The 25,235-nt window shown below is 47.3% G+C and overlaps 1 protein-coding gene across 1 annotated transcript in view; it reads left to right on the top strand.

Annotated features, from left to right (window-relative positions):
• The first annotated feature begins 234 nt into the window (after nt 1–234).
• Nucleotides 235–25,235, top strand: part of LOC148516671 (uncharacterized) — a 38,542-nt gene continuing 13,541 nt past the window's right edge. Inside the window, exons 1-3 of the mRNA XM_088479738.1 lie at nt 235–340; nt 1,695–1,733; nt 2,414–2,482. Of these exons, the coding sequence (XP_088335864.1) occupies nt 235–340; nt 1,695–1,733; nt 2,414–2,482 (214 nt within the window). The remainder of the gene's footprint in view (nt 341–1,694; nt 1,734–2,413; nt 2,483–25,235) is intronic.

The raw sequence follows: 25,235 nt of genomic DNA, 5'->3' as shown, positions 1-25,235 counted from the left end.
AAAGGCAATTTTAAATTTTTGTAGTCTCAGAACTTGACTTGAGACTGTGGAGGTGATTCAGCATAGGATGGAATTGCAAAGCTGCACGCAAGCAGCTTTGCAATTCCGACCTTGCAGTTATGTTAACGCAGCAGGAGGCATCACGTCTCCTGCATACATTGATGATCCGACCTGCGTCCATGGACGTAGCGTCCGGTCATCAGCGTATAGTACTCCCTGTCTGGCTGAGTGACCATGGGGTCACACAGCCCGGCTATCGCAGAAGAGGAAAAGAGGCCAGGAAATCTCCGTCAGCCGATGAAGATCCTGGCCTGTTCCCTCACCACCAACGGAAACGGAGGTCTTTGCAGCCCCACACCCTGCACCGAAATGGCAGCAGACTGTCAATCACTGACAGTCTGCTGTTGCTCTGTGTGCAAACACTCAGGGCCCGTACTGCACATGTGATTTCAGAATCTGCGCAGGCACCTGACCCGTTCTGCGCTTGTGTTGAATGGGTCTGTGATCCCGCACGCAGTCTGGCAGCAGACTATTGATTGACAGTTACAGTCTGCCACCGTTTGTGGACAGGGAGATGATGGCCTCCATTTCCTGAAAAGGAGGCGTGGTGCTGTCGTTAGGAGGGAGGGAAGAGACCAGCCTGATTCAGACCTGGTCGCAAGCGCTGACCGTTCGCAACCGGGTCGATTTTGGCCCAGAGCGCATGCGCACGACGGAGCCGGCTCCGTCGTTTGCATGCGCGAGACCCGGATAGCGACAGGCAATCCGTCGCTCCGGGTCTCGCACCAAAGGGGGCGTGCTGTCATTGTTGAGTGACAGCACGCCCCCTTCGGTGGTCGGGCCGGGGGGGTGGCAGCCCAGACGGAGGCGTTCCCATGAGAATGCCTACAGTCTGGGGACGGCCCCACTGACATCACAAGTGATGTCAGTGGGAGAGCTTTCGGCTCTGTTTGAGCCGAAAGCTCTCTGGGGCTTGCGACCACGAGACCCTACCACAAGGGTCTCATTGCAAGCCCAATGGTCTTGATGGTCTTGACCATCGTGACCATCATCCTGGCCGCTCGCATTAGCTGTGGGTGTCAACCCACAGCAATGCGAACGGCCAGGAGGCCGCTCCATTAAAAAATAAAGACGCCCTGATTCAGAGCGAGTGCTCTGTCAGAGCGTCCGGCTCTGAATCAGGGCCTCTGTCGGCTGATGGAGATTTCCTGGCCTCTTTCCCTTATCCCCATGGGTCACCTTAGCCGGCCGATGTTCCGCAGAGTATCCGATGCTGAATTGGAACAATGCAGCTCGGGTAAGTAATGCAGCAGGAGGCGTGATCCCTCCTGTGTATTGCCATATCTGCAAGGGTCACAATTGCAAAGCTGCCTGCGTGCATACATCATGTACCTATAGCCTGCATGCATACATCATGTATCTATAGCCTGCGTGCATACATCATGTATCTATAGCCTGCATGCATACATCATATATCTATAGCCTGCGTGCATACATCATATGCAGTATTTATAGCCTGCGTGCAACTTAGCAATTGCGATTCTTGATGAATAAGGCCCATAGATCCTCATGTCCCTGTGTCTCTGTTATTTGTATACTTTATTTTAACAATTTCCTTTCTTAAATAATGTCATTGAATGGCCAAATATGGGTTTTAGATAATGTTACAATTCAATATATTTTATTATCTACAGATACAACCCCAGAAATTCCGGCCTATATGAAAATACATGGTGAGTTTTTATTTATCAAATACGTTTTTCCAATCTCTATAAAGAAAAAGTGATTGCTGATAAAATGATGTCATCACGTTGGCTGGTAGTTACAGCTGGTCTGACCCCTCCCACCAGTGTCAGTGACCTTACAGGAAAGAGTGAGGGGGCGGTGACAGAGAGAGAGACAGTATAGGGAGGGAGAAGAGGTGGGGAGAAAGTGTTGGGTGGGGAAGAGAGAGGAAGGGGGGAGAGAGAATAAAATGAAAGTCAGACTACACTAGGCATTACTGCTGGTTTGTTATATATAGCACTAACACGGTTTCCAATTATGTCTCACAACTAGTTCCAGGAAAATTGGCACTTAATGAACTTAATTTATCCCATATTTCTTATTTTATGTGTTATTGTGGTGGGCAGCACTATGGTTGGCAGAGAGGTCAGCATTGCTGTCAAAAATGGAGGGATCGCGGCTGGTATGGAGATATCTGCTGTGGTTCCTGCTTCATAATACGTATTTGTGTGTTTCCCCCGAAAACTGGGATTTTCAGCAACTGTTTTTGATAAATAGGCCCCTCTGTGTGGTAGACGTTTCGTATGTTTGGGATTTGGTAGGTGTCTAGTCAGAAGTCTAGTTCACTAGCCCGATGCTGGACAATACATGACTTAATAGTGTTTGTAATCATTTATTTTCTTTGCAGAGAAGTATACCAGCCCGGAGGCATATGAGGCCCATCTCATGCAGGAGATCAGGGAGATGGGAGAGAATGGTAAGTCTATATTTGTTAGATGTTATTCAAATAAATAACACAGATAGTCCCTGGCTTGCATGGCAAAGACTTGTGCATGTAGAACATTTTTGTTATGTATATACAAGTGGGTGTTATTTTCTTATTATGTGGCTGTACATTTATGGCATTGTACACGGAATTGTGCATTGTGTACGGCGTGTGCAATGTATCACTGGGTCCTGTGTACCCAGCTTTAGAATGGAGTAACTCTAGTGTATAGTGACAGCTAGAGGATACTAAAGGAAGGGGTCTTATCTTCTTCACCGGCCGGACCGCCTCTCCTTAGTTATGGCCCGTGACCAGCTGAGGCGTAGTGTAATGAGTCAGTGTGACCCTTTATTAGTACTGCTCTCTGATAATGCCACCAGCTGTGGTCCCTTTCATTGCTACGGGCCCTGGTGCAATGTACCGGCTACATCGCCGGTAGGTCCGACCCTGCATGGAGGTGACTGAGAGCATCATAGCTCTCGGATGTACGGATAATACAATGTCCTATTTATCCCTATCTTTCTGTTATCCCCACACCCTGAGAGACATAAATTCTTATTCTGGTGTAATACTAATGTAATTTTCCTCATTAATAACATATGTATATATTGCTGTTTATTTTTAAAGGTATATTTCATCGAGTGAAAAAGTACATGAAGACCTTGTGGCTCCTGGTAATTTAATTGTTCTATGTATTGTACAATTGTTCTGATAGAAAAGCCTCAATTAATGGTCTTAATGGCATAAATTACTGCATTTCTTTGTTATAATTAGTGAGGGGATGCAGTTTATAGACCGGCGGACTAAATGCTGCCGGTCTATATCCCGACAGGGTAAGCCTGACGGGGGACTTAAGATAGTCGTTGAAATACCAACGTCTATCTTAATCCTGATGCTGGAACGTTGAAGGACGCCAGCCCAAGCGAGGTAAGTCCGGGGCATCCTTAGCGTTAGCCGCAGGGGGGTAGGGTCAGGTTTAGGGAGTGTAGCGGGACTAGGGTTAGGTTTTTGGGGGGAGATTAGGGTTAGGCACCCCTAGAGAGGAGGGTTTGGGTTAGGCACCACTGTGGGTAGGTTTAGGGTGCGGGAAGGGGGGTTAGGTTTAGGCACCCCCAGGGGGGACTTAGGGTTAGGTACCCCTAAGTGATGGTTAGGGATGGAGGGGGGGGAGAGGGTTAGAGTCCATACCAGCTGGCATCTGGATCTCCTCCTGTTGGGCTTCTCCTGTCAGGATTTGAACTGGTGGCTAAACATAGTTAGTGAGATTGCCAGCATACAGTATAGTTAGTGAGAATGCAGACACGCTGTATGGTTAGTGAGAGTGCCGGAACGCAGTATGGGTAATGAGATTGCTGATACACAGTACAGTTAGTGAGAGTGCTGGCACGCTGTATTGTCAGTGAGATTGCCGGCACGCTATATAGTTAGTGAGATTGCCACTACTCTGTATAGTCAGTGAGATTGCCGTCACGCAATATGGTTAATAAGCTTGCTGGCACGCTGTACGGTTAGTGAGAGTTCCGGAACACAGTATGGGTAATGAGATTGCTGGTATACAGTATGGTTAATGAGAGTGCCGGCATGCTGTATGGTTAGCAAAAGTTCCGGTATGCAGTATGGTTAATGAGAGTGTCATCACACTGTATGGTTAGTGAGATTACTGGCATGCTGTATGATTAGTGAGATTGCTGGCACTCTGTATGGTTAATGAGCTTGCTGGCATGCTGTATGGTTAGTGAGAGTTCCGGAACGCAGTATGGGTAATGAGATTGCTGGTATACAATATGGTTAATGAGAGTGCCGGCAGGGCCGGATTAAGTCATGTGGGGGCCTCGGGGCAACTAAGTTGTGGGGGCCCTTGTCCCCCTCCAATACAGCCACAGTGCCTCCTCCCCCTGATGACACTATGACAATAAAGTTACTAAGCGCTGCAGATCCCCGGACTATCCCCTTATAGGTATCTGCCTGCACCCTGCTGATCATGCAGCAGCGCAGGCAGCAGTCCACCTGTGCCCCTAGTCCCTGCGTTGCCAGCCGGGTTTGTGTGTGGGGGCCCTCCTGTGTGTGGGGGCCCCGGGACGACTGCCCCTGTTGCCCCCAACTTAATCTGGGCCTGAGTGCCGGCGCGCTGTATGGTTAGTGAGAGTTCTGGCATGCTGTTTGGGTAATGAGATTGCTGGCACACCATGTAGTTAGTGAGATTGCTGGCACTCTGTATAGTCAGGAAAATTGCTGGCACATGATAGTGAAGAAGGAAAAGGGATACATACGCAGTTGAAATCCCCTTGTGAATCCTCCTCACTCTTTGGCTAAATGTAGTTTCCTGCTTATTCCTTCTCCTCTGCCAGGCATACAACCCGGACATCTCCTGTGTCTTCTGGCAGATTTATCAGCCAGACCGGCGAGGTACCATCATGTGCGGTCTCCATCTGCTCCACATCATCCTCACCCACCTGTTTTTCTAGGTGCAGGTGGAGGCCATTGCTTATGACATCAGGTCTGTATAACATACTATATGAACATATCACTATTAATGCCATGTGTGTTATACTTGATAATGGGAAGTGTATATGTATTGTGTGATATCAATTTTAAGTTTTATGTCAAATAAGTATTTTTTCAAACACATTTTATTGTATTCTGGGCCTGATTCAGAGTTGTGTGATAATGTCATTGCTGCTGCGATTCCATATGCAACTGTTGTGCGAAAATATGCAAATGTCACAGACGCCCAGTAATGTATTGAGACGCTCCCCCTACGGCTAATTCAAGCATCCATGTACAAAGAAGCAGATCCTTTGAATATTGGTCTTCTGAGTCACCCTCTGGTCGCGTAGAATGGGCGTACTCACTAAGACGCCAGAGACTTTTTTTTTCCATGCGGGATTGCAGACACAGGATGCGACACACCCACAAAACAGTCACGACACGCCTGCATTTTTTGCTGACACTCCCCATTACCCATACTTGCCTACTCTCCTGGGACTGCCGAGAGCCTCCCGAAAATCGGGTGCTGCTCCTGGCACCCCACAAAAGTAGGCAAGCCCCCCAGAATGACGGCTGCAACCCCCGTGCCCGCAGCGATAGTGGGCAATTTGGGGGTTTGAAGAAGCAATTCGCGTTCAATTGCGTCATTGTAGCTCTGCCCCCTGCTTTACAATGTCGTAATATCAGCATTATAAAGTGGGGGCGGGTCGCAATAACGCAATTGCATCGGCACACCCCTGTTCTGCCTACTGAAACCGCCCCCACTCTCCCTGCTGCACCGAAATGTCGGTAACTATGCCGTTACCTCCACTAAAGTAGGAGTATCCACCAATCAGCTCCTAACTGTCACTTTACAGGCTGTGTTTGAGAAATGACAATTAGAAGCTGATTGCTTGGTACTTTTTCTCTCTCTGTGGCTTAGTACATCTACCCCTTATTGCATTAGATTCATCTACTGACATACAGTACAACAGTGTTATTGGAGAAATAGCAGCGTCGCATTAGAAGTGGAGTGTGAAAAATTATTTTACGACAAGACATAACTTTTTTCGTGGACTTTGTGGACATCCTTTAGGTGTAGCGCCTATTGCTGCCATTGTTATTGTCTATGTGTTACCTCATTGTGGTAGGTGCACATTCACAGTTTGGGGAAAATGGCCACTAATCCTAGCACTTTATTGGGACTAATATGCTGCGCCATCCTTGCCCCACATGCAAGATGCCATATTGTTCAAAACACAACACCAAAAATGAAAAATAATCATGTATTATATTTCACAGAACATGCTGTGGAGTCGGGGGCCACCGCTGAGGGACCGCAGCATCGTGTGAGATCGTGGTAGCCGGAAGTCCTGCAGAACACAAGTGACTCCCGATCAGGGCCGGCAACAGATCTTGGGGTACAATGAAAGCTCTGCCCCCCCCTTCCTTATGCAGAGATAAAAACAAATCTGCGGGAGTAATGAGGAAAAGAGGCGAGGACAAGCACTTACATGCTAGACTGGGTTTTCTGTAGCTGGTCCTACTCCCGAGTGCGGACGCACTACGGGTCAGCCCTTAGCATTGGGGGCAGAATCAGGAGTGCAGGGCAACAACATGAAGATACCGCTCACCAAAAGGGGAACGCACAGCAAGACACAAATGGAGGGCACGGGATGCCACCCATCCAGAGCAGACTACCCTGGCAGGACTTGCACCACTTGTGGTCTCACACCATCCCCTGCACTTCCAAGAATGGGATACCATCATTCCCCCGAACATTATAATAAGGTGCATTACAGTGATCAGTGACTGTTGCTGGCACAGTAACATGCAGCATAGTCCACAATAGGACATTAAGTATGATAGTACTGTGCCTTCCCAATAAAACCTAACACACTATCACCATCTATCGCTATATGCATCATTTATTTGGTCACTCACATTGCTTATAGTTATTAACCTATAAATACTGCATTGTGTTATCCACTTTATGTTTTACAACTTATATGGTATATTCTACTCACAGGTATATTAAGAGAGGATGGGCCGACCGGGCCCCCTCCTCTCTCCCTGGTGGCCGGCGACACATTGAGCACCGTAGTAGACTCTGGGCACTAGTCTGCACATGCACAGATCACCGGGGAAATGGACAAGGAGGGTGCAGCATAGGGAGCCACAGCAGCCACTTTCCAGGTGATTTGTGCAGTGCTGCTACCGCCAACGTAGGACAACAGAGAAGTATTAAAAATATGGGTGTGTGGTCTGGGCCCCCTTGGATCCAGGGGTCCATGTGCCCTGCACACCCTGCACCCATTTTACAGGGTGTCCCTAAAGTCTGGACACATAGAAAATCTCATTAACTATATTTTTTTTAACAACACACATTAAATATGGCTTTGTTGAAAAAAGAAAGAATTGAAGTGGTACTTCTCAGTGGACGTGAAGGATGGTCATATCGAAAGATAGCAGATGAATTTAATGCACATCATTTAATTTTTGGAAAATATGCTCTTTTGCCTATGTGTCCAGACTTAAGGGTCACCCTGTAGATACGCCCCTGATTCTACTGATTCTACTTACTGTGACATCTATATACTGACATTAAGCGATTCAATAAGTGTTAAGATTGCATATCTCCTTAACAGTAATCAATAGCTTAGATCCATCCCCCCTTTTATTCGTTGGTGGAATTTGTAGCGATGTTACCCTACAGGGTCTAGCAGCTGCTTATATACACCCCCTTGAAGATAGTACAGAACTAGTCACAACATATATAATATCTTTTGAGGAGGAGGATTTCCCAGCTCCGTCTCCTGTGGAGGAGGAGGAGGAACCATGTCTTGCTGGTGGAGGAGGTCCCATCTATATCTTGTGAGAAGGAGGAGGCCCCAGCTACATCTCTTGTGGAGGAGGAGGATACATGTGTGACTGAAGGAGTAGGCCCTAGGGTTGACCATCAGTGAACTTACCATCAATATGGATGGTGGCATGAACCATCAACAGTAACAAACTATTTAGTTCGGAACCATCAATGGTTTAGACCATCAAAGATTTGTGCATGCACAGAAGAGACTGCCTGTGCAGCTGGGCAATTTCCTTTGCACATGCGCGGCGGCAGGTCAACTTCTGAGACGGGGGTGGGTCCTGAGGGAGGAGTCTCCATTGGCATCATGATCTGGCACACTGTGTGTAAGAGCTGGAGCTGGGGGTGGTGCAGTGCTGCTAAGCCTGTCATGTCAGCTATTGAGCGAGGTGGTCAATCGGCATCCCAAGTCCTTGTCTCACACATACAGCATGCCAGTATGCTGATGGTCCACCTTACTCTATAGCTGACATGACAGGCTCAGCTGTCAGTCAGCAGCCCTGCACCGCCCCCAGCTTTGGCCCTTACACACAATACAGCACTGTCAAGAGTGGGAACCATCAGGCCATGGCTATCATCAATGGCGGGAAACCATCTGGTTGCCATCAATAGTAAAACTATTCGGCTGGCGACCATCGATGATTTCCAAAAAACGATGGTCGATGGCCATCCCTAGGAGGCCCCAGCTATATCTTTTGAGGAGGAAGATATCCCAGCTCCATCTCCTGTGGAGGAGGAGGATCCATGTCTGACTGGAGGAGGAGGCCCCAGTCCTGACTTTGGACCAGGAGGAAAAAAAGGAGGAACTTCATACAGTTCCCATCGAGGAGGAGGAGGGCCCTCATCAAAGCAAACATTCTACATTTCATTTGAATCCAGTCCACATGCAGCCTCTTGCATGTGGGCTTTCTCTGCTGCTCCTCTGTACAAAGTATTAGAGATGTGTGGGCTCGGTTTTCTGAAAACTGAGCCCACCCGAACTTAACCGAACCATGTGAATCCGCCTTGCTCAGATTCCAAATCGAGGCAAAACATCATTCTTATGGTCTTGGATTCTATATAAGTCCCTCCCGCTGTGATTTGGGCACCATTTCACACTGACTCCAGCTTAGGCTAACGTGCCCGGTGGTTCCAGGGGCTGCTGCTGTGCTGTGTCAACTCCAGTCCCTGTGTCCAGAGGCTGCTGTTGTGTATATCCACAACTTGTGTCCAGTGGTTGCTGTGCTATTTCTACTCCAGTCCCCTTAGTATTAAACACTGTTAATATTGGCTGAGCTAGATTTACAGTACAGGCAGATAGCAAATCATTGTTTATTATTTTTATAGTGCAGGAATAATAGTATTATTTATTACTAGTCTTAACTGTCACACAGTGGTGCCGCACTACGACTCCGCAGTTCATACCCCACTGCGATATAAGCAGGATGACTCCGCAGTTGTCATTTGTGGAAAAAGTAAAAAAAATGAATGCGGTGTCACCTAGTGCATTTTTGTTCAAGTACAAAGCATGGTGACTGCACGCAGTGTCAGCTGAGCTGCGAATTAAAAAAAAAATGGAAAAAATGTATTTCTTCTATTGTTGTTTGTACTACGTCTGTGCTCCGTCCCTCAGTGCATTTTGTTCATGTACATATAAGCGCTGTGACTGCACGCAGTGTCAGCTGAGCTGCAAATTTAAAAAAAGTGGAATAAACTAATTTCTTCTGTTGCTGTTTGTACTACCTCTGTTCGCTGTCCCCCAATTTGTTTTGTTCACGTACATATAAGCGATGTATACTAAAAATATCAGGCCACGGTACTGAAGTATTTAAGATCACTAATGGTCAGTAGGTCAAGGGCCAATGCCTTAATATCTGCACAGTGGGTTGCAGTTGGTGGCCAATTATTTTTTGTTAGTCATTTATCAAAATGTAATTGTGTGTATTATCCCTCATACACAAACTACAGGGGTGTGTTACCCAATTGGGGGGGGGGGGGGTTAGTATGGCCAGCAGGTCAGTCTCCTCTTCATAGTATAAGATAGGCTGATTTGGACTTAGCTGCTCTGCAGTGCAATTATTAAGATTCTTGTCTTCTCTTTAAACCTTGTGAGAAATCTTTGGCTACTGACAATGCTGGGCCATAGCTAGGGTAGTGCGGCTGGCGCCATCGCACAGGGCACCACAGGTCTGGGGGTGCTGTTTGGGCCTGTCAAATTTCTGTTTATTATCATTCTCACTTGTAGCTTCCTCTTATTTCATCCCCAGCATCTCCTGGCCTCCACTAGCTCTTCCCTGGCCCTTCCCCATGAAGCCATGGCCCTTTTTTGGGTGCATTATGTCCCTTTGAAAAATGAAGGGGGCGCCAATGCTCTTTCTAGCACAGGGCACCAAAAAGTCTAGTTACGGCTCTGTGACAATGTAGTCGTTTATTGCCTTAAATTTAATTTTCTTAATCAAATCAATTACTTAAATCAATCAATTAATTAATTAATTAATGCACCACTTTCACCAATTTTGGTTGCTTGTTTTTTAATATAATTTTCCACTTCTCTACTTTGTTTTTTTCATAGCAGTAATAAACTAATGAGTAATCAATTAGTCAATCATACTTACAGACTTTTGTAATCTGCTCCCCGGGAGATGCCTGGAGACCAGACACAGTTGGCTACTTTGGAGGGCAGGGCCGGGTTCCTGTCATTAGGAACTTTTACATCATTTAGTCCCGCTCTCGCCATACGGAGCCGCGATTCACTGCAATTATCTCCCCATCCTGTGCACTTCCCTAGGAAGTGGGCAGGATGCAGGAGATCCAGATACTCTTCCAGGGGTTTGGAGGGCTCTCTGAAAATTCAGAAGCTTCCTGCAAATTCCGAGAGAGTAGGTAATTATGTAATCAATCTCTCTTTCACTACATACTCCACCTCCATTTTGGGCCTCTGATCTAGTTCTTGATTAAAGAAAACATTCTAAAGCATCATATAGTTTGTATTAAACTGCTATCCTGTTTGCAATGCAGTGCCACTCTGTTTCCTAGATGGGCTATGTTGGAAGTTGAACTGCCATGTGTTTATGCAACCTTTCGGCCTAAACTGGAGGAAAATTGTGAGCTGTGAGGTGGTCAAAATTGACTGGAAATTAATGTTATTGAGTTTATCATTTGCTTAAAAAAATACAGATCCAAAACCTGTGAGGACGGTTTTACCAAAACACAATGTTAATATCATACTTGCCTACTTTTGAAAATTAGTTTCAGGGAGATTGTAAATGGTAGTAGAATGTGCTGAGCGTAGTGCTGCGCCAAGGGGGTATGTCTGGCTCCGCCCAATGGGCGTGTTTAGCTCAATCTATGGGCATATCTATTGCCACTCAGGGGTGTGTCCTGCAGTGAAAGTGCTCTTCGTACTATTGTTTCCTGCAGTCGAAACTATAGTACTAAGAGCAGCATGCTGCCAGAACAGGTTTGGGTATTAGAGATAAAAAGCAGTGACAAGTAAACCCTATGTTCTAAGACTTAGGGGTAAATTTACTAAAGTGAGAGTTTTTAGAAGAGAGTTTTAAAAATGATGTTGCCCATAGCAACCAATCAGATTCTAGCTATTATCTTCTAGAAGGTTCTAGTTAAATGTTAAGTAGAATCTGATTGGTTGCTATGGGCAACATCACTTAAAACTAGGGGTGTGCACCGGCCACTTTTCGTGTTTTGTGTTTTGGTTTTGGATCTGGATCTTTCTTCATGTTTTGGATCTGGATTGGTTTTGCCAAAACCACCCTTCCGTGTTTTGGGTTCTGGGTTTTGTGTTTTGGATCTGTATTTTTTTCAAAAAAAGCATAAAAACAGCTAAAATCACAGAATTTGTGTGTTTTTCTGCTCCTATGCTATTATTAACCTCAATAACCTTGATTTCCACTCATTTCCAGTCTATTCTGAACACCTCACACCTCACAATAGTGTTTTTATATCCAAAAGGTTGCACCGAGGTAGCTGGATGACTATGCTAAGAGATACGAGTGGGCGGCACAAACACGTGGTCCATCTAGGAGTGACACTGCAGTGGCAGACAGGATGGCAGTTTGAAAAACTAGGCCCCAAACAGTACATAATTCAAAGAAAAAAAGAGGTGCAAGATGGAATTGTCCTTGGGTCCTCCCACCCACCCTTATGTTGTATAAACAGGACATGCACACTTTAACAAACCAAACATTTCAGCGCCAGGGTCTGCCACACGACTGTGGCTGAAATGATTGGTTCGTTTGGGCCCCCACAAAACAAGCTGGCAATTAATGTGTCCCTGCACAAACTGGCTCTACGGAGGCAAGATGTCGTCCTCATCCTCCTCATCCACCGATTCCTCACCCTCTTCAGTGTTGTGTACATCCTCATCCTCACAGAGTATTAATTCGTCCCCGCTGGAATCCACAACCACAGGTCCCTCTGTACGTTCTGGAGGCTGGTCTCCCTGGAAGAGTTGATAATTCATTTTATGAACATCATCTCCACATTTTGTGGAAGCAACCTCCTACGCCTTTCGCTGACAAGGTTCCCGGCTGCACTAAACACTCTTTCTGAGTACACACTGGAGGGGGGGCAACTCAGGTAAAATAGAGCCAGTTTGTACAGGGACCTCCAAATTGCTTCTTTTTCCTGCCAGTACAGGTACGGACTGTCTGACATGCCTACTTGGATGCTGTCACCGATGTAATCCTTTAACAGACAGACGCATGCTTGTCGCTGCTGCTTTAAGGATGCAGGTGCGGCTACAGCCCACACATTTCACAAAGACAGAAAAAAAAAGAAGAATTTTTTTATTGTTTGTGGAGCGCACTTTGAGGGTTACACCACCCTTTAACAGACAGACGCACGCTTGTCGCTGTTGCTTTGAGGATGCAACTGCGGCTACAGCCCACACAATTCACAAAGACAGAAAAAAAAGAAGAATTTTTTTATTGTTTGTGGAGCGCACTTTGAGGGTTACACCACCCTTTAACAGACAGACGCACGCTTGTCGCTGCTGCTTTAAGGATGCAGGTGCGGCTACAGCCCACACATTTCACAAAGAGAAAAAAAAAGAATATTTTTATTGTTTGTGGAGCGCACTTTGAGGGTTACACCACCCTTTAACAGACAGATGCACGCTTGTCGCTGCTGCTTTAAGTATGCAGGTGCGGCTACAGCCCACACATTTCACAAAGAGAAAAAATAAAAAGAATTTTTTTATTGTTTGTGGAGCGCACTTTGAGGGTTACACCACCCTTTAACAGACAGACGCACGCTTGTCGCTGCTGCTTTGAGGATGCAGGTGGAATCTAGACGGGATTTGGAACCGGGGACACACTACCTCCATCAATTGTCTAAATCCCACTGCACTAATGGCGGATACTGGACGCACGTCTAACACCAACATAGCAGTCAAGGCCTCAGTTATACGTTTTGCTTCAGGATGACTGCTGTCGTACTTCATCCTCATCGCTAGGGACTGTTGGAGGGTCAATTGTTTAGTAAAAGTAGTGGTGTTCCTACTTCCTCTCTGGGATGATGAACAACTCCCAGCAGCAGCAACAGCACTAGGAGGAAGTGGCTCTTGATCTTTCCCTATTTTATTTTTATCAGAGAAAGTTTGGTCCTCCATTTATGTTATATTGATATATACGTGCGGCTAAGGCGCACACAAACACAGAAAATATTTTTTTATTTTTGCTGGAGAGTAGTGCACTTTGTGGGTTACACCACCCTTTAAGAAATGAGCCAGCCGGCTCTTTACTTATGGGACACAGGCGCACGCTTGGCGCTGCTCCTTTGTTGATGCACGTGCAACCACAGAGCACACAATTCACAAACACAGAAAATTTTTTTTTATTTTGTTTTGGAGTGCCCTTTGGGGGTTACAGCACCCTTTAGCGGTCAATCCAGCCGGCCCTTTACTTATGACACAGGCGCACGCTTGGCACTACTTTGTTGATGCACGTGCGGCTACTGTGCACGCAATTCACAAACACAGAAAATATTTTTTTTTTTGGTTTGGAGTGTACTTTGGGAGTTGCAGCACCCTTTAACGGTCAAGCCAGCCGGCCCTTTACTTATGACACAGGCGCACGCTTGGCACTACTTTGTTGATGCACGTGCGGCCACTGCGCACACAATTCACAAACACAGAAAATATTTTTTTATTTGGTTTGGAGTGTACTTTGGGGGTTACAGCACCCTTTAACGGTCAAGCCAGCCGGCCCTTTACTTATGACACAGGCGCACGCTTGGCACTACTTTGTTGATGCACGTGCGGCTACTGCGCACACAATTCACAAACACAGAAAATATTTTTTTATTTGGTTTGGAGTGTACTTTGGGGGTTACAGCACCCTTTAACGGTCAAGCCAGCCGGCCCTTTACTTATGACACAGGCGCACGCTTGGCACTACTTTGTTGATGCACGTGCGGCTACTGCGCACACAATTCACAAACACAGAAAATATTTTTTTATTTGGTTTGGAGTGTACTTTGGGGGTTACAGCACCCTTTAACGGTCAAGCCAGCCGGCCCTTTACTTATAACACAGGCGCACGCTTGGCACTACTTTGTTGATGCACGTGCGGCTACTGCGCACACAATTCACAAGCACAGAAAAAATATATATTTTTTTAGCACTTGGGGGGAGCACCCCTGATGGACAGAGCACCCCCTGGACAACACTACAGCACCCCTTTAGGACTGGGACACTGCACAGGACTTTGGAGTGGACACAGCCCCTATGGACAACTGACTGCACAACACAGTCCAGCCAGCCCCTATGGACTTTGAAGTAGTGGACACAGCCCCTATGGACAACAGCAGCACAGCACAACACAGCCAGCCCCTATGGACTTGGAAGTAGTGGACACAGCCCCTATGGACAACAGCAGCACAGCACAACACTACTCTGCACTACACTACACTACACAGCCCAGCCAGCCCTAACTCCCACCCTCCCTCTTCACTGTCCACAGCCGAGTGAGAAAATGGCGCCGACGCGGGTACCTTATATAGGATCCAAAACCCGCGAGACCCGGAAGGTGGGATGATGACGTTTTGCCTCGATTTCAGATCCGAGTCAGGCGGGAAAAGTCGAGCCTGACTCGGATCGGCCTCGGATCGGGGGGGCTCGGGGGGGTTCGGATTTCAGAAATCCGAACCCGCTCACCCCTACTTAAAACTCACTTCTAAAAACTCACTTTAGTAAATTTACCCCCTATACTCAACTAGCAAATACAACAATCTATATAAAACCAGTGACAATAGTAATTAAAAAAAGACCATATACTGTACAGTACTTAAAATGTGCATGCTAAAGGGAAGAATGGCAAATACTAATTTATGCAGGCTCAATTGTATGAGTCTAAAGCTGGGAACACACTTTACGATGTGTGACTCAGCCGTCTGTGCGATGTGATTAAACGATACATCGCGTGCACCGTACACACTGCACGATCCTTTGTAGGCAGGCGTGATGTGTCATTACCTTCTGTATGTAACAGCACCAGGTGGTTTATTGTATTGTCCATCTGCTGTGCAACACAGCTTATGGAACAATGCGAGAAACAACCATTGTGCATGCGCACTGGATGGACACAATACACAATACATACGCATATATCTATATATATATATATATTACACAAATAGTGAGTTGTGTGTATATGATAGATTTAGATATACATCTATCATATACATACTGTACATTGTGTATATACTGTATATATAATATATATTTATATACACACATGTATAAAATATACAAATAGAGAGAGCAGGAGAGCAAGTTGTGTGTGGGATATATACAGTAAGTGAGTATTTATATATATATATATATATATATATATATATATACACACACAAACAATTAATTAGAGAGATGCGTTATCTAATTATTTAAATTATTTCAGTAAAACATGATTGGCTTACTCACGAGGGTGTAGTCTCCCTTTCCTTGCTAGGGCATGCTGGGGTGCACACTATGGGCAGGGGGTTAGGAGGCTGGCTACGGGGATGCACACTATGGGTAGGGGGTTAGGAGGCTGGCTACTGGGGTGCACACTATGGGCAAGGGGTTAGGGGGCTGGCTACAGGGGTGCACACTATGGGCAGGGCGTTAGGAGGCTGGCTACAGGGGTGCACACTATGGGCAGGGGGTTAGGAGGCTGGCTACAGGGGTGCACACTATGGGAAGGGGGTTAGGAGGCTGGCTACAGGGATGCACACTATGGGCACAGGGTTAAGAGGCAGGGGTTCACACTATGGGCAGGGGGTTAGGAGGCTGGCTACAAGGATGCACACTATGGGCAGAGGGTTAGGAGTGCACACTATGGGCAGGGGGTTAGGAGGCTGGCTACAGGGATGCACACTATGGGCAGAGGGTTAGGATGCAGGGGTGCACACTGTGGGCAGGGGGTTAGGAGGATGGCTACAGGGGTGCACACTATGGGCTATAGGGGTCCTTACAGCGGGGGGAGGGTTGAAGCTTTTGAGGCTATAGTGGTGCACACTGCGGGGGGTGGCAATGGAGGCTGTCCTTATCAGCTTAGTCACACTGTGCAGGGAGGAGGCTCACACAATGTCACTGCACGTGGAAGGTGCCAGATAGTGGAGCCGAGACGTGCTGGTGCAGTGGTTGGTCTCTGGGGTGGCAAGTTGCCTCCAGCAGCCAATTGCTGGGGGAGGGGTTTAGAGTAAGTGGGGACGCCCACAGAGTCCGACACGGGAAGAGGAATAACTTCGCTCGTCGTTCCTAAAGAACTGTGGGGGTCATTCAGACCCGCTCGCGAGCGCAGTACGCTCGCAAGCGGGTCGATGTTCCCCCAATGCGCATGCGCACGGCGGAGGGAGCTCCGTCGTGCGCATGTGCGAGACCCGAATAACGACGGCCAAGCCGTCGTTATGGGTCTCGCATTAAGGGGGCGTGCTGTCAATGGTGACTGACAGCACGCCCCCTTTAGTGGGCGTGCCAGGGGCGTGGTTGCCAGACGGAGGCGTTCCCATGGGAACGCCTACCGTCTGAGTCCGGACCCACTGACATCACTAGTGATGTCAGTGGGAGTGATTTTGGCTCTGATAGAGCCAAAATCACTCCAGGGCTTGCGGCAACGAGACCCTACCACAAGGGTCTCGTCGCAAGCCCGATGGTCGCGATGGTCTTCACCATTGCGACCATCTTTTTGGCCGCTCGCATATGCTGTGGGTGGTCACCCACAGCTATGCGAGCAGCCAGGAGGCCACCATTTTAAGGTAGGAGGGCACTGATTCAGAGCGAACGCTCTGGTCAGAGCGTCCGGCTCTGAATCAGGCCCTGAGTTACTTATTTGGTCCATTTTATTTCAGCCAGATGCAGAGAATTCTTGGACTATAATGGCAAAAAGCTAATTCTTAGCAATCATAATTATTATTTTTACCTATCTTATATAATCCATAGGTGATTCATCCATTATATATGTGTTGCCACTTATGCTACATATGTATTTTTATTAAACCTTTTTTATTCACATTTGATACTTGTATTATTAATCTATATATAATTTTTACACTGTAAGGTATATTAATATTCCATATTTACATTTAACAGACCATGATAATCACTGTTCCACCCATTTTTTTTTATATAGTTCTAGTTTTTATGTCATAAACAAAATACATGGCAGCTGTTATTCCCAGGATGATACAGTATAATCACTTCATGGCAAAATGTTGACCAGTTTTATGTGAATGTCTAAAGAGATGGATCAAACCTTGTAAACAGAGGAGAAACAGACCAGTGGGGAAGTTACCCATAGCCATGGGCATAACTACCATAGGTGTAAGGGGTGCAGCTGCTATGGGGCCCAGAGCTGAGGGGGCCCCATCTTCTTGTTAAAGTTACATGTGTTATATACTTTTTCACCATTGGGTGGTAAAGTGGGACCCTAGTGATGATGTGCTATGTGTCACCTACCGTCAGACTCCACTGGGCATGCGTCAGTTCTCGCAAACATCATGAGATCTCCCGTGCAGCCCAGCAGTCGCCGCAGTCAGTGACAGTGATGTCACTGCTGTCGGGGGGCAACAACAACTGCCACAGCTGGCAAAATCGATAGCTGCAGCTGTCGGAACAGTCAGTGCCACTGACCGTTCATACATTGTGTTGTACATCGGCATGCTATCTTGTAGACAGCAGCACCGATAATGACGGGGGCACATAGCGCCCCTATCCTTTACCACCCAACCACACATTAATACATGGGATATTCCGCAGCACTTTACAGAGAATATTTAGTCAGTTACATCAGGACAGATACCCTGATTCAGGGCCGGTCTTTTTTTTTTTAGAACGGCCTCCTGGCCACTCGCATAGCTGTGGTAGGTCTCGTTGCCGCAAGCCCTAGAGAGCTTTCGGCTCTAACAGAGCCGAAAGCTCTCCCACTGACATCACTTATGATGTCAGTGGGGCCAGCCCCAGACGGTAGGCATTCTCATGGGAACACCTCCATCTGGGCAGCCACCCCCCCGGCCCGCCCAACAAAGGGGGCGTGCTGTCACTCAACATCGACAGCACGCCCCCTTTGGTGCGAGACCCGGAGCGACGGCTTGCCCGTCGCTATCCAGGTCTCGCACATGCGCACGACGGAGCCGGCTCTGTTGTGCGCATGCGCTCTGGGCCACGATCGACCCGGTTGCGAGCGCTCAGCGCTTGCGACCAGGTCTGAATCAGGCCCAGAGATTGGGAACCTCTGCACTAGGGTTCATTTTTTTTTCACAAACCAATTATCCTACCAGTATGTTTTTGCATTGTGGGAAGGAACCGGAGTACCGGTTTGGGGGATAATTAACATCATATTTAAACACCCTAATTTGTTAATTTTAGAAACATTGACCTGATATAAATTAGGGTTGCTCGGGTTCGGATTTCTGAAATCCGAACTCCCCCGATCTGAGGCGGATCCGAGTTAGGTTCAAGTTTTGCAACCTGACTCGGATCTGAAATTGAGGCAAAACATCATCATCCCGCTGTCGGATTTTCTTGGGTTTTGGAATTAATAAAAGGTTCCCGCATCGGTGCCATTTTTCACTCCGGCTGTGGACAGTGAAGAGGGAGGGTGGGAGTTGTGCTGCTGTTATCGTCCACAGGGGCTGTGTCCACTCCAAAGTCTATAGGGACTGGCTGGGCTGTGTTGAGCAGTCTGTTGTCCATAGGGGCTGTGTCCACTCCAAAGTTCATAGGGGATGGCTGGGCTGTGTTGTGCAGTGTCCCATAAAGGCTGAAGTCCTAAAGGGGTGCTGTAGTGTTGGCCGGGGGGGTGCTCGTCCATCAAGGGTGCTCCCCCCCAAGTGCAAAAAAATAAATACATTTCTGTTTGTGCGCCCTGTAGCCGCACGTGCATCAACAAAGTAGCGCCAAGCATGTGCCTGTGTCATAAGTAAAGGGCCAGCTGGCTCATCTGTTGAAGGGTGGTGTAACCAAAAAAGTGCCTGAAAAAATATAATTTTTTTTTCTGTGTTTGTGACTTGTGTGCGCTGTAGCCGTACATGCATCAACAAAGTAGCACCAAGCATGCGCCTGTGTCATAAGTAAAAGGCCGGCTGGCACGTCTGTTGAAGGGTGGTGTAACCCCTAAAGTGCCTGAAAAAAAATTAAAAAAATCTTTTTCTGTATTTGTGTGTGCTGTAGACGCACGTGCATCAATACCACATAAATGGAGGCCAAAAATTTGTCCGATGAAAATAAAATAGGGAAAGGTCAAGAGCCACTTCCTCCTAGTGCTGAAGCTGCTGCCACTAGTCATGACATAGATGATGAAATGCCATCAACATTGTCTGCCAAGGCCGATACCCAATGTCATAGTAGAGGGCATATAAAATCCCAAATGGCAAAGTTCAGGAAAATGACTTTAAAAAATAAATTTAAATCGTCTAAGGAGAAATGTAAACTTGCCAATATGCCATTTACGACATGGAGTGGCAAGGAACGGCTAAGGTCCTCCCCTAGGTTCATGACTAATGGTTCAGCTTCACATGATGATGGAAGCCCGCCTCCCGCTACAAGAATCAAACGAGTTAAGCTGGCAAAAGCACAGCAAAGAACTGTGCTTTCTAATTCTAAGAAGATATCACAAATCCTCATAGAGAGTCCAAATGTGGCGACGGTTGGACGGGAAGAGGTGGCTCCTTCCACCATTTGCACGCCCTCTGAAAGTGCTGGAAGGAGCACCCACAGTCCACTTACTGATATTCAAATTGAAGATGTCACTGTTGAAGAACAACAGGATGAGGATATTGGTGTAACTGGTGCTGAGGAGGAAGTTGACGAGGAAGATTCTGATGGTGAGGTGGTTTGTTTAAAATCAGGCACCGGGGAGACAGTTGTTGTCCGTGAGATGAAAAAGCCCATCACGGTCATGCTTGGGCAGAAGACCAAACATTCCACCTCTTTGGTCTGGAATTCTTTCTATCCAAATCCGGACAACAACTGTCTTGCCATATGCACCATATGTAAAGGTGGAATAAGTAGGGATAGGGACGCCAACCACCTAGGAACATCCTCCCTTATACGTCATCTGCAGCGCATTCATAAAAAGTTACTGTCAAGTTCAGAAACTGTGGCTAAGCCCGTAAGCAGTCCAGGGACACCTAAATCCCTTTGTCCTGTTGTATCCAAGCGCCTGCAAACCACACCGCCAACTCCCTCATCGTCAATTTCTCCTCAGTCCAGGTCAGAAGTATTCCTGCAGGCCATGTCACTGGCATGACTGACTTTCCTATCCGGGATTCCTCGGGACGATCTTGCATTGCTACACCTACTGCTGCCGCTTCTGCTCGGAGTCATTCATCATCCCAGAGAGGAAGTAGGAACGGGATCAGTATGATTTACCACCAGCCGCAAATCCCAGCAGCGGCAGCCCGAAACAGGAGGAAATCCCGATCGTCTAGAGAGGTAAGTATAACTAATCTAATTTCCCCCCCTAACCCTCCTTTAGGATGCCTAACCCTAACCCCCCCAGTGCCTAACCCTAATCCCCCCTCTAAGTGCCTAAACCTAACCCCCCCTTCCCCGCCGCCTAAACCTAAGTCCCCCGGGGGGTGCTTAACCCTAACCTTCCCCTGGGGGTGCCTAACCCTATCTCCCCCTTGCCTAACCCTAAGTCCCCCCCCCGGGAGCCTTAAACCTAACCCTCCCAACCGCGGCTGTCCGCGGCCGGCGTCACTTCGATCAGGATGCCGGGCGCTGGCCTCCTGGCGTAGGTAAAATGACAGGCGTCAGGATTTCGGCACCTGTCATTTAACCCTTGCCGGGATTAAGCAGTCGGGAAGCCGGGGTCGGCATTACTTCCAGTAGCTACACCACTACTTCTTTTACTAAGCAATTGACCCTCCAACAGTCCTTAGCGAGGAGGATGAAGTACGACAGTAGTCATCCTGTTGCAAAGCGGATAACTGAGGCCTTGACAGCTATGTTGGTGCTAGACATGCGTCCGGTATCCGCCATTAGTGCAGTGGGATTTGGACAATTGATGGAGGTAGTGTGTCCCCAGTACCAAATTCCGTCTAGATTCCACTTCACTAGGCAGGCGATACCGAGAATGTACAGAGATATCAGAAAAAGTGTCCTCAGTGTCCTAAAAAATGCTGTTGTACCCAATGTCCACTTAACCATGGACATGTGGACAAGTGGAACATGGCAGACTAAGGACTATATGACTCTGACAGCCCACTGGGTAGATGTATTACCTTATGCAGCAACAACAGCAGCGTCACCAGTAGCAGCATCTCAGAAATTCCAGCTCGTTCCAAGGCAGGCTATTTCTGTGTATCACCGGTTTCAGTAAGAGGCACACCACCGACAACCTCTTAGAGAAACTGAGGGAAATTATCGCTCAATAGCTTACCCTACTTAGACACTCCTGGGGATATGTGATATCTGACAACACCACCAATATTGTGCGGGCATTACATCTGGGCAAATTCCAGCACATCCAATATTTTGCTCACACAATAAATTTGGTGGTGCAGAATTTTCTGAGAAACGACAGGGGCGTGCAGGAGACGCTTTGGGTGGCCCAAAAAATTTCTAGCCACTTTCACCATTCAGCGACTGCGTGCCGAAGGCTGAAGCGCCAGCAAACGCTCTTGAATCTGTCCCGCCATCACCTGAAGCAAGAGGTTGTGACGCGGTGGAACTCAACCCTCTATATGCTTCAGCGGATGGAGGAGCAGCAAAAAGCCATTCAAGCCTATACATCCATCTAAGACATAGGCAAAGGAGGGGGTATGCATCTGACTCAAGCGCAGTGGAGAATGATTTCCGTGTTGTGCAAGGTTCTCCAGCCCTTCGAACTTGCCACAGGTGAAGTCAGTTCAGACACTGCCAGCTTGAGTCAGGTCATTCCCCTCATCAGGCTTTTGCAGAAGCAGTTGGAGAAAGTGAAGGAGGAGCTAAGACGGAGCAATTTTCCTCGGTATGTGGGACTTGTGGATGAAGCCCTTCATTCGCTTTGCCAGGATTCCAGAGTGGTCAATCTGTTAAAATCATATCACTACATTTTGGCCATGGTGCTCGATCCTAGGTTTAAAGCCTACGTGGTGTTCTCGTTTTCCAGCCGACACAAGCCTGCAGAGGTGCATAGACCTGCTGGTGAAAACACTGTTAGCTGAAGCGGAATGTGACACATCAACAGCTCCTTCTTAATTTTCTCCTGCAACTGGGCCTGCCAGGAAACAACTAAGCAACCCGCTGGCAGTGATGCAGGGCAGACAGGACCAAGTTTGGACATCTTGTCCGGACTGAAGGACCTGGCAACAATTTCTGACATGTCTACTGTCACTGCATATCATACTGTCACCATTGACAGAATGGTGGAGGATTACATAGGTGACAGCATCCAAGTAGGCATGTCAGACAGTCTGTACCTGTACTGGCAGGAAAAAGAGGCAATTTGGAGGCCCCTGTACAAACTGGCTCTATTTTACCTAAGTTGCCGCCCCTCCAGTGTGTACTCCGAAAGAGTGTTTAGTGCAACCGGGAACCTTGTCAGCGAAAGGCGTAGGAGGTTGCTTCCACAAAATGTGGAGAAGATAATGTTCATCAAAATTAATTATCAATTCTTCCAGGTAGACCAGCCTAAAGAAAGTACAGAGGGACTTGTGGCGGTGGATTCCAGCGGGTACTGTTTGGGGCCTAGTTTTTCAAACTGCCATCCTGTCTGCCACTGCAGTGTCACTACTAGATGGGCCACGTGTTAGTGCCGCCCACTTGTGTCGCTTAGCATAGTCATCCAGCTACCTTGGTGCAACCTTTTGGCCTAAAAACAATATTGTGAGTTGTGAGGTGTGCAGAATAGACTGGAAATTAGTGGAAATTAATGTTATGTAGGTTAATAATAGCATAGGAACAGAAAAACACAGAAATTCTGTGATTTTAGCAGTTTTTATGCTTTTTTCCCAAAAATAAAGATCCAAAACACAAAACCGAGAACCCAAAACACGGAAGGGTGGTTTTACTTTTGGCCACAAAAATCAGATCCAAAACAGGAAGAAAGATCCAGATCCAAAACCAAAACACAAAAAGTGGCCGGTGCACACCCCTGATATAAATATACTTTTGCTCTTTGTATTGTTGAATGCATGCTCATATGTCTTTTTAATTCACATGAGATCTCTGCAGCGGTCCTCATCTGTACTCCCTATAAGCTCTAGCTTAGGTTAGCTTAGGGCATTTGCCATTGTAGCCTATGCCACATTCACAATGTGCACAGTAGCCTGCACTGAGACTTGCTCCGTTCAGACCCTGTGTACCAGCGTGCTAGCAATGTTATATAGCCCTGAAAGTAAATTCCAAATCGCTGTGATATGTGATGAGGAATGTTTCTCATCCACACTCGTTACCTGCTCCCAGTCACTGTCACATTCAAGCGGCCCCTGAAAACTTATGTCTTCAGAAAAACATATCAAATTCCAAGACCACCTTCATAATCTATTCTACCCAATTACCCCCCTACTGTATAGTCCACCAGGTCCGGATTTTAGGACGGAGTGCATTTCATATGCAAGGAGTTAAAGTAAACACCTGAGCCTGTGGGTGTCGGCCTCTAGACAAGAAGGGGCTAGTTGTTTAGTAAGGTAGTGTTGTGGGGTGGGGTTAGGTTTGGTTAGCCTATAGGATTGGCAGAGGGTGGGTCAGTGCTATTTCAGAGTTGCTGCTTGGCAGCCATTTTATAGAATATTCTCTGGTCGGTTGTTTCCCGCCGTCCCTCACTTATTCATTCAGTTGTTTGGTGTCGGGTTTTCTTGTGGCGGGAAAGAAAGGTAGCAGTCGCCATCTGTCTTTGGAGCTTGAGGTGCTCTCCCTTCCAATACATGGCTTTGGCTGATTTTACCGTACTGGGGTCAGTGGCAACCACCTAACCAGGTGGGCCTCACGTTGTGTCATTGGGGTGGGAGGTGGATACCTTGGGCGTGGTAATGGGCTGGCTGCTCGCCTCCCATTTAGAAGATCGATGTGAGTATGCAGTTGGTGATCTTGCATTGTGGGGCCGTTCTTTCTGCGCCACCATACTTTGTCTTTCTTTCTTATTCTATTAGTTCAGTTATACATTAAATAGTTTAAGTAGTGATAGTGACAGCTCTTTGGATCTCATTTTGGGCTCTATTTATTAACATTATTTTTACTAAAATAAAGTGAAAAAGGGTGTTTTCACACCCTTTTCACATTATTTTAGTTTCACCTGTATTTATTACAGGGCAATTGGAGTAGAATTAGTAAAATTCTACTCCAACCCCCAGTATCACTTATTTTTAGCAAAGCAGATCGCATTTCCCATAATTGTAATGGGAAATGTGATCTGTGTGCAAGTTACTAAAATAAATTGTAAAAAAATACCGGGGGAAGCCCTGTGATAATAACGCCACCTAGAGGTGGCGTTATCCAGGGTCTCCCCCGGTTGCCGGGCTCCCACTCTGCTCTAACGGGGAGAGCAGAGGCGGGAGCCGGGTACCAGTAATCAGCTGTGTGGTCTAAATAGACCGAAAGCTGATTGCTGTAAAAAAATGAAAAAAAAAATTAAACATTTTTTTTTTCACTTACCTGAATCCAGGGACCGGTGATCGGGCCTCCGGTGATGGCTCCTCTCCGGTCAGCTGGTCTCCCACAGTGCACTGGGGCCCGGTCATCAGGTGATCGGGCCCCAGTGCAGTATGGGAGATCACCTGATCGGGAAGCCCGGAGAAGACCACCGGAGGCCAGGAGGATGCAGGTAAGTGAAGGGAGGGGGGGTCGTGGGGGGGGGGAGGGGGGGTCGCGGGGGTCCGCGATCGCGGGGGGTGGGGCTTAGCATCAGGGGCGGGGCTTAGCATCGGTGGGGGGGTAGTAGCGGTGGTCGGTCGGCGCATGCGCGGGCTCTTAGTCGCGGTATTTTTTCCGAAAATACCACGACTAGAGTG

The sequence above is a fragment of the Taudactylus pleione genome, unplaced genomic scaffold (assembly GCF_031769625.1).
Source record: "Taudactylus pleione unplaced genomic scaffold, aTauple2 ptg000244l, whole genome shotgun sequence".
In the NCBI taxonomy this organism is placed as follows: Eukaryota; Metazoa; Chordata; class Amphibia; order Anura; family Myobatrachidae; genus Taudactylus; species Taudactylus pleione.
This window is presented reverse-complemented; position numbering and strand designations above follow the sequence as displayed.